Source organism: Trematomus bernacchii, unplaced genomic scaffold (assembly GCF_902827165.1).
Source record: "Trematomus bernacchii unplaced genomic scaffold, fTreBer1.1, whole genome shotgun sequence".
NCBI lineage: Eukaryota > Metazoa > Chordata > Actinopteri > Perciformes > Nototheniidae > Trematomus > Trematomus bernacchii.
The window spans coordinates 2,199,077-2,218,179 of record NW_022987614.1 but is presented as its reverse complement, the minus strand read 5'-3'; the positions used below and the strand labels follow the sequence as shown (position 1 = coordinate 2,218,179).

General features: G+C 37.9%; 1 protein-coding gene across 1 annotated transcript in view; it reads right to left on the bottom strand.

The window, feature by feature from the left end:
• LOC117483780 (vasoactive intestinal polypeptide receptor 2-like) overlaps positions 1–14,484 on the bottom strand; it is a 58,803-nt gene extending 44,319 nt beyond the window's left edge. Inside the window, exon 1 of the mRNA XM_034132130.1 lies at positions 14,414–14,484. Coding sequence (XP_033988021.1) covers positions 14,414–14,464 — 51 coding nt within the window. The 5' untranslated portion in view covers positions 14,465–14,484. The remainder of the gene's footprint in view (positions 1–14,413) is intronic.
• Positions 14,485–19,103: the final 4,619 nt, after the last annotated feature.

The following is a 19,103-nucleotide window of genomic DNA, read 5'->3' as shown; positions in this document are numbered from 1 at the left end:
AAAAAGAAATCCATTCTCTCACTAACATACAAAATATATGGGAAACTTCTGTTGTTGGATTCTCAGTGCGGAAAAATGTCATGTTTTCTCAATAAAATGCTCGGAAGAGAAAACAAGAAGAGTACAGTACATTTTTGTGTAGCTTTATACAGATTGATGTTTAGGTTTAGTATATCTGAGATTAAATTGATTCAATTATTTTATTTAAGTCATGTGTGGATTAGCTTGTAAAGGTACGGAGCCCCCTAGGGGACATGGAGAAGAAAAAAAAAAAAAAGTTTTGCCAGATCTCGCAAAACCCCTTTGCGAGATCTCGCACAACCCCTTTGCGAGATCTCGCACAACTTTTCATTTCGCTCAATGTACTTCCGGGTCAGTTCAGCAACACAGAAACCACAACAATGGAGCAGTTCATCGATTTTTACTTTGAGCTTGGCCTAAAATATAAAGATATAACATCAGTGCTTGGCAATAGGCACAGGTTTCACATAAGTGAAAGACACTTCAAGAGAATACTCAGAGCGTGGGGACATGCACGTCGCAAAGCATAATCTGAGCTGAGTTATTGACAGATTGGAATTTCGCGGATCAATAACTCATGAACATAACGTTGTAAAAATACAAACAACATGACTTTACAATCATAGCAAGGTAGAAAACGAGCTACAGAGTCGTTTTTATCAGAACAGTTCGATACGCGCCGTCATCCGAGCTACACATCAAGAATTGGTCACAATCTGCAGCTGGAGGAGAGAGGAGTGCTTAGGGACGGATGACGGCGCGTATCGAACTGTTCTGATAAAAACGACTCTGTAGCTCGTTGTCTACTTTGCTATGATTGTAAAGTCATGTTGTTTGTATTTTTACAACGTTATGTTCATGAGTTATTGATCCGCGAAATTCCAATCTGTCAATAACTCAGCTCAGATTATGTATTATAAACCTGTGCCTATTGCCAAGCACTGATGTTTATATCTTTATATTTTAGGCCAAGCTCAAAGTAAAAATTGATGAACCGCTCCATTGTTGTGGTTTCTGTGTTGCCGAACCAACTGACCCTAGGGGGCTCCGTATAAAGGTACCTGAATAGAAAGGTGCAGGAATGAGTCCCCAAAAATGTGTTACTTCCAGTTTCCTCACCTTGAAGTCAATGGTTTTCTGAATGTGTTTTTGGTTGTTAAAATAAGGTCTGTAGTTAACAGACTAAATGAGACGACTAAACGTCATCACGCCCAACATTAGCCACCTTTAGCTTAGCGGTGGTGACGTAAAGTCATGTGACCGTGCTGTAGTTCCTTTATAGCCCAACATTAGCCGCCTTTAGCTTAGCGGTGGTGACGTGAAGTCATGTGACCGTGCTGTAGTTCCTTTATAGCCCAACATTAGCCGCCTTTAGCTTAGCGGTGGTGACGTGAAGTCATGTGACCGTGCTGTAGTTCCTTTATAGCCCAACATTAGCCGCCTTTAGCTTAGCGGTGGTGACGTGACGTCATGTGACCGTGTTCACAATAGCATCAATTAATAAATGTACCTACCAATGTATCTGGTAACAACCTTGTGCTTTGTAGTTGTGGTGTCAAACTGCTGCCACAAGAAATACTGTCCATCCTATTCTACAAATGTAGATTTGTTGTAGCAAGAGAAGATGTAAGACTGCTGTTTAGACATCAGTTGTGTTTGGGCAGACATCATCATTTAAAAGCCTATAAATTGGGGAGAGTAGTAGCGAAAAAAAAGTTGGTTACATAAATGATGTATCTATTTTGATAAATGTAAGCTTACAGGAGTATTTCACTCGTGCTTAAGATCTCTTTCCCTTTTTGTCGTTTCTTGTCAAAGAAGCCGCATTTTAACGACAACGCTAACATCTATTCCTCTAGTTTGACAAAATTGTTGCCTGACTTCACCGCCAGCATTATAGTGTAGGTGTGTAGATTTTATGTAAACCAAAGCTTCTTGTTATTCCCTCTGGAGGTGGAAATACCTGCTCTCATCTCTATCAGCCCTGCCAGTTTTCCGTGTGGGCGCTCTTTATGATTCAATACCACAACAGATTCTGGGGTTTAGACAAAAGGTAACAAACAACCCAATGACACAAACACCTTAACGGATAATTCTCGTTTCTATAGTTTCAGTTATCTTTCACATGTTGTTAATTAAGTCCAGACCCTGGAGAAAGTTATTCCAAGTTGTTCTTTTAGTTCTAATCTGGTTCTTGTTAACATTGTCTTGTTACAAATGAACAAGGAACTGTTGACATTAAGTCAAATGGACCAACAGGTAACTAATTAATTGAATAGTACTGTTAAAGTCATCCTGAACACACTAGGGATTGCATTGAAATCCTTACTCATGTATTTGTAGATTACCAGATGATCTTACATACATATTTACACCACTTATAACATTTCTATCTTGACAAAATGAGCTACAATCACTTTTGTCTATAGCCATTTTGGGAGTTTTTAAAAAGCACCGTGGCTCAACAACACAATTATACAACAAACAATGATTTAAGGCGGGGGCTTCCTTGTGATTTATAGGCCATTAGAGTATTTTCCCTGTCGAGTTTATCTTATAAATTGGACATTTTTCGAGTGTGTTCTCACTTCCTATAAAGTTAATTCTAACATATTGTTCGCATAAAAATGTCTTGTTCAGCTATGGTTTTACTCCCTTTCTTGATAGTGCTTGTTCCAAAAAAACAAGAAGGCGATATTCAACAAAACCCAAGGCTTCAATACTGAACAACTCAAACCAATGAGTTTTTGGCGAATAGATCGACCTCTGACATACAGTCTTAAATAAAAAGATTTGGGCTGTTTTATAATTCCTTTAGTAACATACAGTATATGAGTCCAGTGTAGGGCTGCGTGTAATCTCGATTATTTGGGTCAATAATTGATATCACGATTATTAAAAACGATTATCCATTTACTTTGAAAACATCCATTTATTGGAGAAAAAAAATATGAACAGTATGTTTTTAACAGTTGATTACCCTGAACTTTAAGGCGCCGTTTACACGAGGAGAAAACTGCTTGTATCTGCATAGTTTCGCGTGCGTATAGCCCTATTATTTACACGAGGCCGATAGAAACTGAACACACAAACGATAACGGGTCCCAAGGTGGATAGATTTGCAAACGAAACGCTCTGGGGGGTCAACCGAGTCCGTGTGATCGCCTCTATACGAATATTTCCTGAAAAAATAACGACAGCCCCGCCTCTCCTCACCTCTTCCCACCTCTCCCCCTCACCCCCGCCTCATTGCTGATTTGTTTCTACAACAACAACAATGGCGGATCACAGGGTTGCTGTTGTGCTCCAGACGCTACTGACCATGATTCATATGTTAGTGCTACAACTACGGTGCTTCTACGAAAACCACAAGCAACTAGTGGACATGGAGAACCACATATACGACATGTGGCTAAATCCACCGCGGAGAACAACCAGAAGGGCGACCAGGAGAAAGTTTTGGGTAAGACCGGGCAGAACTAGCAGTTGGTGGGACAATTTTGTCAATGGCGTTGTCGTGGACGATGAATGGAGGGAGAACTTCCGCATGTCCAAAGCCTCTGTCGTTGCCCTGACTGAAGAACTGCACCCATATATCGAGAAGAAAACAACAAACATGAGGGCGCCAATTGATACACTGAAAAGGGTTGCTGCGGTACTTTATTACCTGAGCGACGAGGGAAGGCTACGGAAGACTGCTAACGCCTTCGGAGTTTCCCGCCCGTCTTTGTCCCTCATTATTAGGGAGACATGCAGAGCGATCACCATCCACCTGGGTCCAAAATACATCAAGCTGCCTTTTACTGAGCCCGAGACCGCGGATCTGGTTGAGGGGTTCCATTGTGCACATCGCATGCCACAATGTTTAGGAGCAGTGGACGGAACCCACATCGAAATCAAGCAGCCATCTAACGACTCCACTAGTTACATCAACAGGAAAGGAAAATATTCCTTTAATGTACAGGCTGTCTGTGATTACAGGTACCGATTCATGGATGTCGTGGTAAAGTGGCCTGGGAGTGTGCATGATGCACGGGTCTTTGCTAATTCCAAGCTAAACATGTACTTAAAAACTGGAAAGATCCCTGCCCTGAAAAAACAGATTGTGGACGAAGAGGAGGCCATACCAATTTATCTTCTTGGTGATCCTGCCTACCCGCTGCTGCCGTACCTGATGAAGGAATATGCATCCGGTGGCTCCACAGCTCAGGAACAGTACTTTGGGCTAACTTTGTGTAGTGCACGTATGGTCATTGAGTGTGCTTTTGGTCGCCTCAAGGCCAGATTTGCTGCTCTTAGAAGGCCTATGGACATAAACATGGATGACCTGCCCCATGTGATTTATTCCTGCTTTGTCCTCCACAATTTGTGTGAGGCCAGTAAGGACGCTGTGGATGATCAGTCTGTGTTGGGAACAATGCAAGCTGAAAAGGACTACAGCCTCCCACACAGTGCAATGGCTATCTCACTGACTGTAATGAGGGGGAGGGAAAGAGAGTGAGGAGAGTGCTTACGGCGTACATTGACCCTTAGGTCAACTACATCAAAGACAGACTGTACATTTTTTTAAAGGTGTTTATTAAGATGTGATAAACATTCTTTGTTACATTCCCTGTCCTCACTGTGCAGCTCCTTCAGCGACAGGCTGCTGTACAATATTCATATACCTGGCTGCTAAATCTGAGGACTGTTACAGGATTTTTTGTATTATATCCTAACTTTTTTTAGTACTTTTTAATGCATGTCACATATGTGAAACTAAGCAAATAACTATGTGATTCTCCAATGTCCAAAGTGTGAAACTAAAAATAAAATTGGCTGCAACCACTTCCAGACTTTCTTTGAACTTAATGTGCAACAAATGTCATCATCCTCATGAATGAAGTTATATGGCCCATTCTACCGAGTCAGGTTGTCCATATATATTTTGTACCATATCTTATTTACACATATAGTAAAAGAACCGTACATTTTGATATGGTATTTTCAGACTGTATTGGCCACTAGCGAAACATAGTACATACACTGTAGTAAAAAACTATTATATTAACCTGTTAAGATTGTGTTACCTTCCCTTCTCTAAATAGTATTTTAACAAATATTTGAGGGTTTTCAGTAAAAGTAATATAAGCAAATGTTGAATCAAAGTTGAATTTATACAATTCATAAAAATCATAATGCAAACTTTCTTTGTGAAATGCATAATACTGATCATATTGATTCCAGAGATGAAATAGAAGGGAATGAGGCTATAATGGGTAATGTTTTTTGTATTTTGAGCAAAACACTTCATAGACATGTTTTTTATATATCTGAGACCTATAATATATGCCTAACAATAGTTTGGGCTTTACCATTAAAGCCCAATGTGACATATCACAGTTCAGATATTTGACACTAGGGGGGGTTACTTTTCATAAATGTGGTGTATTTAGTCAAAATTAGGTTTACAAGGTGAAAAGGACTTACAGCCTCCCACACACTGATATAGATATCTCACTGACTGTAATGAGGGAGAAGGAAAGAGAGTGAGGAGAGTGCTTGCGGAGTACATTGACCCTTACATGAAAGACAAGACTGTTCTTTTATTTTAATAAAGTTTTTATTAATAACATTATTTATAAATGTGTACACAGTAAAAGGAAAAAAAACACCTTTGCTAGCTAAAAAAAGAAAGGCTTAAAAAAAAGGGATTCTCCATTTGTACAAAGTCTGGTGGAGTTAAAAATAAAAAAATGTCCAGACTTCCTTTGCTCACTGCTTTACTGCTCCTCCTCATCCAGTGACCGCCTGAATGAATACGGAGGAGATTGTTGCTGTGGGGTGTCAGGGTTCGTGTGTGGTACAGAGGGGTTTAATCTTGGTGTGGCCGTGTGTGGCCTTCGGGGTGGGTATGAGGGCACCTGGAAGTGTCCATATCCACTGTTGTTAGTATATGGAGGTGCTTGCATTAAATTGTAAATTGTTTTAGCTTCGCTGTAAGCTGGCCCTGTGAAATTGTGTTCTTCTCGTGAGGGAAATCTTTCTCAGTCGTGGTCCTCGGATATTGCGCCTGAAATAAGTCGCCTATCTCCGTATATTTAGGCTTGCAGGACTCCCAGTCTACATTATCCTGTATTTTTGTCGTCTTATATTCTAATGTTGCATTTAAAAGAAGTTCCACATTGTCGTCGGTCCACGAAAATAGCTCCTTTCTTGCGCGAATAACAGCCATCTTCGTTTGTTTGTTTTGTTTGTGCCTCACACACATCCGGGGGGGATCTTATACTCGCTGCTTTTGGTGTATTTTGTGGCGGAAGTTACAGCGCCACTTACAGTCCCGCCATATGTACTACAGCTTTCGAGCGGTCTCGTGTGGAAGTACAGCGCCACTTACAGTCCCAGCATATGTACTACAGAGTTTCCAGCGGCCTCGTTTGAACAGACACGTTAAATGAAACAAATGCATGTGAACGGAAGACTTTTTTTGAATACGTATACTGTGCATAAACGCAAACGGCCTCGTGTGAGCGGGGCCTAAGTATAATTCAACTGAAAAACCAATTAAAAAAAATGTTTGTTGAAAAAAATTGTTTTATTTAGATTATGTTGTTTTCATAATCGTTGCAAGCCAAAATCGTAATTGCGATTAAAATACGATTAATTGAGCAGCCCTAGTCCAGTGAAACATTTACAGTGAGGAATACAGAGAATGGGCAGAAAGCTTTGTCACAAGGTGCAAAGTTGTAGTCAGTAGTAACAGTAGGCAATGCTTCAAATATGGATGTTGCTGCAAAAAACCTACAAATTCTAAAACGTGGATGCTTCACGAACATTTTCTATTTGTGTCATGGTGGGGATCCAAGATAAGAGACACCAATTCAATATCCTGTCAAATGTTAAGGATGTCACAATCACTCCAGCTGTGATGGGGTTGAATTGCGGTCAGAAAAGTGTTTCAGCAGAGCATTTAAATGTCAGAGTGAATGTTTATCTTTGACCTTCTGGATATAAAATGTCATCACTTCATCATTTTTGTCTATTAGACATTTTGTCATGTGAATTCTTGAGCGATGACACAAATTGTATGTTTCCGACCACCCAGAGACAGACCTCTTCCTCTCTCATGAGAATGTTTTGACCTTTCCATCAAAACATGTTCATCACTGGCTGGAGAGGTGTCAAATCTGACCGTTCCCCCTCATTACAGCGCTGTGTGCCGTTTTAATCATGCCTCTCAGAAAGAAACTAGACTCAATCTCACACGCTTGTTACAAGGATTTAGACTACAAAGACAACCAATTAGAACGGACTGAGCTGACAGCTGGAAATCTGGTCCAATCAGCGAACTAAAGGACGACAACTGCAGGCAGTAAGGAGCACATCTTCACCCAACACACACATTGGTTTGCCATTTATTTCAAGCATCCAAATCCATTATTTTCCAAAACAATCAAAGCTCATTTTCAATAAAAGTTTGTTTTCCTTTAGTTTCTTTTCCAAAGGTTCAATTCATATATATTATTTGTACTCCAATGGAATGAATGCAATGTCAAGCAATTAAAATATGCTGATGACACGTCCTTTAAAATAATAATAATGTCTTTCATAATGTTTTCTCAGGTTTCAAAGCTTAAACTGTGGTGTAAGGTCAACTTGATGCAAATCAGCGCTGGGCAAACACTTTAAATACACTTTGAATTACCTCATTTGCAGACATTTTAACCACTTTTTAAAAACCTGTGAAGTCACCTAGATGAAGACTAACGTTGTGTCTCTATTTGTGTACTCCTGTATTTACATTTGCTGTTTGTGCATTATAATGCGAAATATGGAAAAATGATTTCTTGGATGCTGCAGTCATAACATCAAAGTTTGGAAAGCTGGACACCTCTCACACTCAAACACCGCCATCTTTGCTACGTAATAATAAAAATAATGGCAACAGGCAACGTTAATGTAATTAGAAGATTAGCAGTTAAGGTTCCTCCGGTGAACACAACAGTATTCAAAGACAAGTTACACCTGTGGATTTTGTTCACTATTTAGGTAACATACCACTATACTAGAGTCAAAAACACACCGTGGTTGATTTTATATGCGGCCGTTTGAGACACTACTACACGGACACATTTTACGCAACTGCATAAGTGTGTAAATTGTTATATGAGGAAGCTGAGATCCTTCAACGTATGCAGCAAGATGCTGGAGATCTTCTATCAGTCTGTGGTGGCTAGTGCACTCTTCTTTGCTGCGGTCTGCTGGGGGGGGCAGCATCAGAACCGGTGACACCAGCAGGATCAATAAACTGATCAGGAAAGCTGGGTCAGTCATCGGCATCAAGCTGGACCCCTTTGAAGCTGTGGTGGAGAGGAGGACACTGAACAGGCTGTTGTCCATCATGGATAACCCCACCCATCCTCTCCACCTGCAGCTGGACAGTCAGTGGAGCTCCTTCTCCAACAGACTGCTGCAGCTCCTTCTCCAACAGACTGCTGCAGCTCCTTCTCCAACAGACTGCTGCAGCTCCTTCTCCAACAGACTGCTGCAGCTCCTTCTCCAACAGACTGCTGCAGCTCCTTCTCCTACAGACTGCTGCAGCTCCTTCTCCAACAGACTGCTGCAGCTCCTTCTCCAACAGACTGCTGCAGCTCCTTCTCCAACAGACTGCTGCAGCTCCTTCTCCAACAGACTGCTGCAGCTCCCCTGTCACAAGGACAGATACTGGAAAACATTCCTGCCCACTGCAATAACTCACCTCTGGCTGGAAGAGAACTCTCTGCTCCATAGTTTCTCTTGGAATAAAACCACGTTGTACATTTTACTCTATAATCTGTTCAATATTTATACTCCATATTCCATATATTTTGAATATATATATATATTTGTATATATATATATATATATATATAATATCTGCATATATATTTTCTATTTCGACATGTATATTTTATATTTTATATTTTATTTTATTTTTCTTTCTATTCTTGTATATTTTGTAGTTTTGTTTTATTGTAAAATGCCTTTTATGCTGCTGTAACAACAACAATTTCCCAATTTGGGATCAATAAAGTACTATCTATCTATCTATCTATCTATCTATCTATCTATCTATATGCCATTTAGTTTGTGTTGTGTGTTGTGTATTCACTTGGTACGATATAGCAGTGTACTAAAGGAAGTATTCACATTGAAACTATTAATGTAAGTATGATAGTCAGAGTGTTTCCAATAACAAGTCTGAAGGGGGCTTGCAGTAAGTCTTGATGTTTTATAAAAGTGAATGTCAGCCAGATAGAGAGCATCCTTGTGTTCAATATCTCTGTCTGCTATGGGCACTTGACTGTAATAAATAGAAACCCTGTAAATCATTAATGATATAGCTCAGTTTGGTTTGCTCCCCTCAGGGCAACAGTACATAATACCACTGGTAAAGAAAAAGGTCATTTTATCCCATGTGCAATTACTGAGGTCGATGTATTGCATCTATCTTTGATATGAGAGCGCAGGCTTTGAAAGGAATTAGACACAGGGTAAACTAACGAGTAACTTTCCTTTATTTCCATTGAGAGATAGAGCGTAGGCCCGTGAGTTTCTTTGGTTTCTTTTCTCATTAAGTCTCTAATTCCAATGGGCTTTGATGTCTTCTTACATGGATTTTCTTTAGTTAGTGCGGGGCTATTTGAGTTGCTTCTTTATATATGTTTAAATCCGTTTATAATGATGGTTTTCTGTCCTGGGATTACTCCTATTCTGCTCATGCTCACTACCCGGGCAATAACGTTTTTCAGAGCCCAAGGAAGATGTTCTGCCTAAAGCCCAACAATATTAAGTCTATTATGACATAGGAATGAAAAAAGCAGCAAAACCTCGGATTTGAGAAGCTGGAACTGGGGGAATATTTGGCTTTCCAATTGGAAATAATTGGTTAAATACAACGAATCAGACATAAAATAGCTGCTGGTTAAATATCCAATTGATTTATCCATATTTTTGCAGCTATAGTAGAGTTATGTACAAATAGCCACAGATCTGAGACTGATTACACCTCCAAAAATAACAATAATCAGACTTCAATTAGACTTCAACTGATTAGAGCTGAACAATTAGTCCAGGATTGATGAATCAATTAAAAGAATTAGTCGGAAAACACTAAACACTTAATCAATTAAACAATTGTTTCTAAACAATCATACTGAAATATTTTCGATGCTCACAGGGGAACATGTTGTGCTTTCATGTGGTAGTGAATCAAATATATTTAGACTAAGCTGAAGTTGATGATTATCTTCATTGATGATATGTAGTTACAAATGTCAGACAAGACTAAAAGACATATAATAATAATAATAACAAAAAAAACACAGGCTGTCATATTAAGAATGCTTGTTTGGTCTAAATGAAATACATTTAAAAAATCCCAAACCTGAAACATATCTGTGCGAGGACTCTTTAAAGTAGAGACACTACATACTGATTTACACCTGAACATCAGCAGGAGAGGACTCTTTAAAGTAGAGACACTACATACTGATATACACCTGAACATCAGCAGGAGAGGACTCTTTAAAGTAGAGACACTACATACTGATATACACCTGAACATCAGCAGGAGAGGACTCTTTAAAGCAGAGACACTACATACTGATACACACCTGAACATCAGCAGGAGAGGACTCTTTAAAGTAGAGACACTACATACTGATATACACCTGAACATCAGCAGGAGAGGACTCTTTAAAGTAGAGACACTAAATACTGATATACACCGGAACATCAGCAGGAGAGGACTCTTTAAAGCAGAGACACTACATACTGATACACACCTGAACATCAGCAGGAGAGGACTCTTTAAAGTAGAGACACTACATACTGATATACACCTGAACATCAGCAGGAGAGGACTCTTTAAAGTAGAGACACTACATACTGATATACACCTGAACATCAGCAGGAGAGGACTCTTTAAAGTAGAGTCACTACATACGGATATACACCTGGACATCAGCAGGAGAGGACTCTTTAAAGTAGAGACACTAAATGCTGATATACACCTGAACATCAGTAGGAGAGGACTCTTTAAAGTAGAGACGCTACATACTGATATACACCTGAACATCAGCAGGAGAGGACTCTTTAAAGTAGAGACACTACATACTGATATACACCTGAACATCAGCAGGAGAGGACTCTTTAAAGAAGAGTTTAGTAGAGTATAGAGTAGGAGTTTGGTACAATCTGTGCTCAGAAAAAGGTTTTTATGTGTTCTTTGGTTGACATCAGTTGTATGAAATAAAAAATAAAAAATAGCACTTAGAGAATTTAGCCCATTAGAAACTAATTCCCCAGCACTAACAATGGTTTGGTTTATTTCAAGCGAATACATTTGCATTTCTCTGAGTTTCTATATTTATTGTTTATTGCACTTATCGCAAGTTGCTTTGAGTAAAAGCATCAGCTAAATGTAATGTAATCTCTGTTCTTAACAGTACCTAATTTCTTCTTCAAATTAAAGGGGACCTATCATGCAAAATGCACTTTTGTACGTCTTTTATACATGAATATGTGTCCCCGGTGTTCCAGGGAACTCACCAAGTGTCAGAAAACACAACCCTCTCTATTTTCCTCCATACCCAAATCTCTAAAAAAGGGGCTGCAACGGATCTGGTAAAAACTGATCCAGATTTGAACACTTTACTGACGTCAGTAAAGTGGCGCTACGGCTATTGGGCCAACTCTCCACCTATCAGGGGAATGTGGGGTTGGGCCACGGCCGGCCATTGCCGCTCGAAAGCGCTGGAGACGCTGTAGTACATATGCCAGGCCTGTAAGTGGCGCTGTAGTCTGCCACAAAAGCAGCGAAGAAGACTTCCCGCCCATAGTTACCATGGTTACCCTTCTGTTTATTCTCCGCTGTGGCTCTTTTTCTCCCTCCCCGAGGCAAGCGTTTGCTCCCGCTGCTTTAATTCAATGCAATCCCTCCCCGTCGAGGCAAGCACTGTAATTCTCTCCGGTTAGTCCACCAGCAGATGACAAACACCCACCTCTCCGCCTCTTCCAAGGAACGAGGGGACCATGCGGCAGAGTTTCAGTTTCAGTTTCTTTCGCCGGTCAAGATGTCCGTTAAAGTTTAAATCTTCCGGACAAAATTAGAAAAGTGCCGGTCAAAGGTCTTCTTTGTTATTTATTGAGCTTTAAAACAAATGAATAACGACTCTATAGGCCTATAATAATATAATAAAACACGGAGGACGGAGATCTTTTTTTTTCACCCTCTTGACTTGATCAGAGCACGGCTCCCCTCTCCTGCAGGGGGGCATGGTCTCACAGAATCAGACCCGTAGACAGCAAACAGCACATAGAGCGAAATGAGGCATGGCTAAAATGCATGATCTGTTTGGTATTTTGAAAACAGAAACGTATAAATATACCTTATATAGGTATGGCCCTACAATATATCATTTAGATATAGCATGATAGGTGTCCTTTAAGTAAATCATGTCGGACACACAAAATTCATCCTCGAGTATAAAAGCGGGAAAGAGCGTTGAGGGTTTTTGTAAAAGGTTTTTGAGTGTACAGTACATTAGGTGGCATCAGTGAGATCCTTAAACCCTCACATTTGTTTTGGGTGATGTGAACATTTTGACAGCCCGGTCTGCTTTCAGTCAGAGGAGGATTCTGGGAAGAGGGCAGTGTTTATCCCGAGGAGGATCAGCACTGGGATAACAGCCTGAAGACGGCTAAACATTAACAGACGGCAGCGAGATTATTCCCACTAATTATCTTCATTACTGACACAAGAAATGTTTTAGGACAACATCAACTGCCCTGATGTTTAATCCCTACAGAAACAAACAATTTCATTACGGATTCATCTGCTAATTATTCTGGAGTGTATATTTCATCAGTATGTTCTATAATATGTTGGTAAAAAGTGGTTTTCAGAGCCCAAGAAGAAGTGTACAGTTTGCTTTCCGTCATTTCAAATCACAAATATATTTAGTTTATGATCTAATAGGAGGGAAAGAGGCAACACAACCTCACATTTTTCGAAGCTGGAATAGGGAAAATGTTGTCTATGTCTATGTCTATTCACTTAACCAGTTGAGCCCTGAGCCTGTTTTTCAAGTCTCAGTTTTCAAGTCTCAGGCTCGAAAATTACATTCCCAGAACAAATGACTATATTATCTTCACTTCTAAAAGGGGTACATTAATAATCTTTTTTCTCAAAGCAATGATAAACCTGTGAGTTGGATGTAGAAAAGTCAGAATCAATATAGAATTTTTTAATTTTTAAGTAAATTCAGATTGAACATAGTAAAAAAACGTAAATTATAGTGTCCGTCCAAAAAGAAAACATTAGGCTACTTATAGTGAGAACCACCCTTGAATGATGGGATGGTAGACTAAAAGCTTTAGGAATCCAAACTATAACATATAATAAGTACCCTGTATCAAGATTGATGCAAAACAAATGACATTTTACCTAGAGAGATATAGAACGAACTAGCTATCAAGAAATGTACTTGGTAATTTCCATTTTTAACATATAGATTCTAGGATTTCCTATAAAAAGCCGGAAGTCTGTGAATGATTGCACTTGCAGTATTAACAATCATAATCAAACTTCACACTTCAACTGATTAGAGATGAAACAACCAGTCCATCATTGATTAATCCACAGAATAAATAATTGCTAACACTTTTCATTATGATGTAGGCCATTGCATTTTCTCAAATGTAAATATATGGTGGGTTTTGTATGACAGTAAATTGGTTATCTTTTGACTAAGGCTGGAGTTTATGATTTAAAAAAAATTAATGATTCATAGTTACGTCTTTAAAATGTCAGATAATAGTACAAAATATATATATTGTAATTCTAAAATATAAATAAAAAGCCAAAGTGACATTGAGAATTCAGGTGTGGTCTGAAAGATAATAAAAAAAGGCAAAGCTGACAAGTTAGGATTTGTTGTCTGGTCTAAAAACAAATAAATAAATACATAATAAAAACCAAATCACAAACCTATCTTATAGGACTTCAAATGCAATAAGATTTGGGGATTTTTTTTTTCACATGACATAATCATTAAATCAAGCTTACACTAAGACATCAGAAAATAAACGACCCTAAAGTAGGACAACTCCACACACATGTCCATATAAGGTAATAATATAATGTTATGAGCAATATAAATGTGATATTTCACCATTAGTAATGACAATAACAATGTCAAATCTCGACATGTATCTTTCATTTTTGTCATCCAGGTGTGCAATTGAAATTAGTATTTGTGATTTACATTTTAATGCTAGAAACCACAAATTAATAGTCAGCATAATTTGTGTTTGATATGAAATCGTTTGCATTAAAACATCCCTGTAAGTAAGTAGATAAAAGACTCACCATGAGCAGAAAGGTGGAGAAACACAAGGTGAGAAAAAGCAAACTTTTCATGTTTCCTCCTCAGGTTGAATCCTCTCACAGGTCCTCACGCAGGTAATAAATAAAACCAGGAGTCCGGACTTCATTTAAAATCCACTTTAGACTTCTCCATCCCGACAACAGGGTCTGAATACTGTTTTAATTCCATGAAAGTGCAGAAAAAACGGATGAAAATGCATGAGAATCCAGTGATGGTGTGTATCCCCACTGTTTCCCTCCACTGAGTTAACGTGCAGAGAGAGATCAGTGACCTGCAGACAAGTCTCCAACGATGAGCACAGAGACTTCCGGTGCTGTATTTCAAAATAAAACCTTAATTTACCTTCACTTCCGGAATCCCCCCCCCACCATATTTGTTCTCGTTTACGATGGAATTTTGATTGTTATGATACAACGACAGATATTTGGAAAATACTTATAGTTGCTATTTGTTTGTTATCCTTTTTGTCCCTGAAATAATTACATGTATCTTGTAAGCCTACATCCTGCACGAATAGAGAAGAGATGGTATTTTTTTTTTTCTTATTTGGCTTTTTTATTTGGGCAAGTAGACTATATTAAGTCAAGTAGCCTAATAAAACTTAAGTACGATTTTTATATATTGTTTCCATACTACATTTTGGAAGCAAATATTGTACTTTCTACTGTAATATTGTACTTTTTTTTAACTTTACTTCTACTATTAAAAATATCACTATACAATTAATAAAGTTTCTTCACATTTACATATTTCATTCAATGCTTTGAACATTACCTAATCATTAATACGCCTTGTTCTTTTATCTTACAAAAGACATTGTTAAATAGGCCCTATTATGCTTTGTGGGATTTTCCCTTTATAGTGTGTCATATGGATTTCTGTGCATGTAAATGGTCTGCAAAGGATCCCTTTGTTCCCTCCAGATGGAATTTTCTTTCTCTTTTTGAACATGAAAGCATGGAGACATGTCCCAGAAGAGGCACTAAATACAAATATGAACCTGAAAATGAGCAGAATGTGGCCTCTTTAATTGGCCCATGATGCTTACCACCTGCAGTTCACAGTTTATCCACTTCTTTATTACCAAAAGACTACAGACGGCAGCGATCCAGTACTCTTTTCATCCCCGCCAAATCATTTCTGTGCGGACTATCAGAGCCAAACAGAAGCCCTGTGTTAGATGTTTTCCCACAATACACTGAGAGGGGGGGGGATAACAGGGAGCCAGGGTTTGTTTGTCTAAATCCAACTGTGAAGTCTGGATCCAAACACTCACTCACCCCACAACAACCCTGTTACCTTGAGTAACCCATAACCCTAACTCTAAATACATTTGAAATTATTTCACTTTTCGGTTAGACATTTGAAGAAAAAATGGTGTGATGCGCAGCTATTGTGCCTATTCTTTTCTTTCTTTAAAAGAGGATAAAACCATTTTTGGACGTTTATGAATTTGTGTAAATAGTTTCTAGTTTGCATATTAAGCAAATGGAATTGTGTGTGATGTTAAATGGAGTTCATATTAAAGCCCCCTTAATGTTGTGTCAAAAGAGTTCATGTGGAAGCCATGGAAGTACATTTATTGGTTTATAATAAACAAATATATCGTATTTTTTGTCGTAATGAGTTTGCTTTTTCATTTCATAATATGGTGGAGGAAAATATTGATATATTCATATCATTTCATGTTTTCCCTCTGTCATTATGCTTTTGTGGTTCCTAAATTGCGTTATTTGTATTCCACATTTGACATTTGCAGCATAAAAAGTGTTAAGTGCAAAGGCTAAATGCTAACAAATATGGATTAAAGCAGACTTTTTGGTAGCAAGAGTGTATGTGCATTATAAACCCATCCTAATCTGGTTAATGTTCCCTTCAAATAGCAGGAAAATATGGCGCCCTTGGCTTTAGACCAGGTTTTTTTTGGTTACTGGTGCTCAAGCTAGCAATATGTTAAAATGAGATATGTTCAGGCAGTCTTTTTGACTGCCTGAACATATCTCATTTTAACATCAACACTACCATGTGCACATACATGGGCACAATACAGTATGATACTTACACAATGTTGGCACTTAGCGTTAAAAGGACAAATGCGTCATTCTGAAACTAGCTATGACTGTTGTACTGCGCGGATGTGAGAAAGGGCGCTCTAAAAGAAATATGTATCCACTTCAATGAGTCTTTCAGATTTACAACTAGATTATGAAAGTCTTTCTTTGAAATCTAGTAAAGTTCATTGGGGAAACACACAGTTTATCAGCTGAAGTCACTTAAGAGCCAGAGAGAGTGGAAACTTTATGATTCAGTAGGAACTCTCAGGACATTAATACATGCTCCCCTCTCTTTTTATAAATGCACATATCTCAGTACATGGTTTCTGTCCTGGCAGCTACCAGCTGTGGGCGAAAGTATCAACAAGACATTAATATGAGCAGACAGAAAACGTAAAGCAGTCCCAGTACTTTATGACTTGTGTATAAACCCGGATTTAAACAGCGTGACGTGTTAAAAAAAAACTTTAACATAGTAAACCCTGAGCCAGATAAGGGCTAGAACTTATCATTAAGTTTCTCAATTCTTATTTATTTTGTATTTTTGATATTTATGATTTATTTTTGGCACATTTTTTATTCCAGGGGAAAATTGGGTTTGCGAAAGTTGCTTCATTCAAGAAAAATAAATCAAATAAATATTTTTAATTTTTTTTTAAAAGGTGCAAAAAAAAAAAGATAAAACATAACAAATATTTTACATATTATATAAAAATAAAAAGTGAAAGATACGTTTATTTTATAAATATATTTATATTTACATAAGACGTTTACAATTGTACACATTGCAATACAATATATAACTCAAATAAACTTTAAGGAAATCTATTTTTCCTCAAATTTTCTAATGAATTTAAATTCAATTCAAAGTGGCTGTATTGGTAAACATTTCAAGAAAATGGTTTGCTAAAGCATCGGAGTACACAACATTTTTTTCCCTCTGTCTCGAGCTCTGTAAAGAGGAAGGGCGTTGTTGGTTCCAGTCATTTCCCTTATAAGGTTTTCTGTTGCTTGTCATGTTTTTTTTTTCTTTCTACAGTAAATGATTGTTTTGCTCTGATTTGAATGTATTCACCTCCTGGAAAAAATACACTGTAGTGAACAGCTTAACAACTGCGAGATAAAAATAAAAGTTTTTATTATTTTAAATATTGCTCACATTTCAGTTTCGAGTTGGAAAAGAAAATTAAATTGGTAACTAATTATCCTTTTTGTTGAGTTGAGTTTCTTACAATATACTATGTGGAGATTTACTTTCCAGTTAATTAATTATGATAATTCATCCATGTAACTGAATGATTATTTTTGTAGTGCTTAGAATACTCCTTAACGGCACTCCAACATGAATAAGGTATGCAAATGTCTCTTTCAATAAACAATATATCAACTCAACTGTGTCTGCAGACTCCCCCCTTTTCTCCAGAATGTATTTTATAGTCTTGATGTGGATTTATACTCTATACAAACACTACCATGACATCTAGTGGGTAATCACGCTCTGTGCAAACTCTGCTCAAAAACTCCTCATTTACAGTCCACTTCAAGATGGTATCTTTTAATTTTACATAGAAAATTAGAGTAGGCTGTCTAATTTATACTGTAAACTAATGAGGTCAATAGTAGTGTAAGCTCCCACATTACAGGCAACAGATAGGATGAAATGGTCAAAGGTCAAAGGCTTGTATCCCTGATGGCATGTGTAAGGGGATTGGTAAAGTGTGATGGGAAAATAGTTGAAGCCTCACTAGTTGTATATTTTGACCACACCACAAATAACAGTTTTGCATATCTGAGATATAAAAATAAGTATATAGAAAGATCAATCAGGGAAACATCATGTTTAAATAAGACTGTAGGCCTACGTGGTTAGTAGTAGCCTATCGCACGGGCTGATTCCTGTAGCATTTAATTTAGATTTCATATATTTAAATTTGACTACTTTTAAGACAATAGGCCTACCAATAATTGTATTATTGGTATTGTCCTACAATTAATGATTTGTATAGGGAGTGGGAACAAGGCAACTGAACAAGCAGTAGAGGATCAATTACCCCGAAATATAGCTAAATTAACATATTTACTGATACCTGACCCCTTAAATGCAGTTTACAATTTGTGGGACCTTGTAGGCCTATTATTTTTGTTAAAATATAAAAATGTTAGACCATTGAGACAACTTTGTGTGTTCGGATGTTCGGATCCAAAAGAAAACCAACAAAAATAAAAAAAACTATGGACATCCTACTATTAGGCCTACAATAAAACCACTTGTTGGACTTAATATTAACTATATTTAGGCTATTTAAAAAATAAAATGTTTTGAAACAAGGAGAGTTTGGATTTGTTATTTGAATATGGACAGTTTGGTCTTGGATGTGTTTTGGGAGAGATTTTAAGAATATATCTAGGTCTAGGTATAACAACATATCGTCAAATGTGGACTAAATTGACATTACAACTACGAAGACTGCTCAAATATCGTATTTGTGAAACTTTGACAGTTGGAGAAGAAGCACCATTTTCTCTCCACAAGATGGCGCCCAGGTCCGCCGTTATGTTTGTGTTTTGAAGCTCCCTCCCTGTCTGAGGCTGACCTTCTTCCCGCGATGACAGTTTC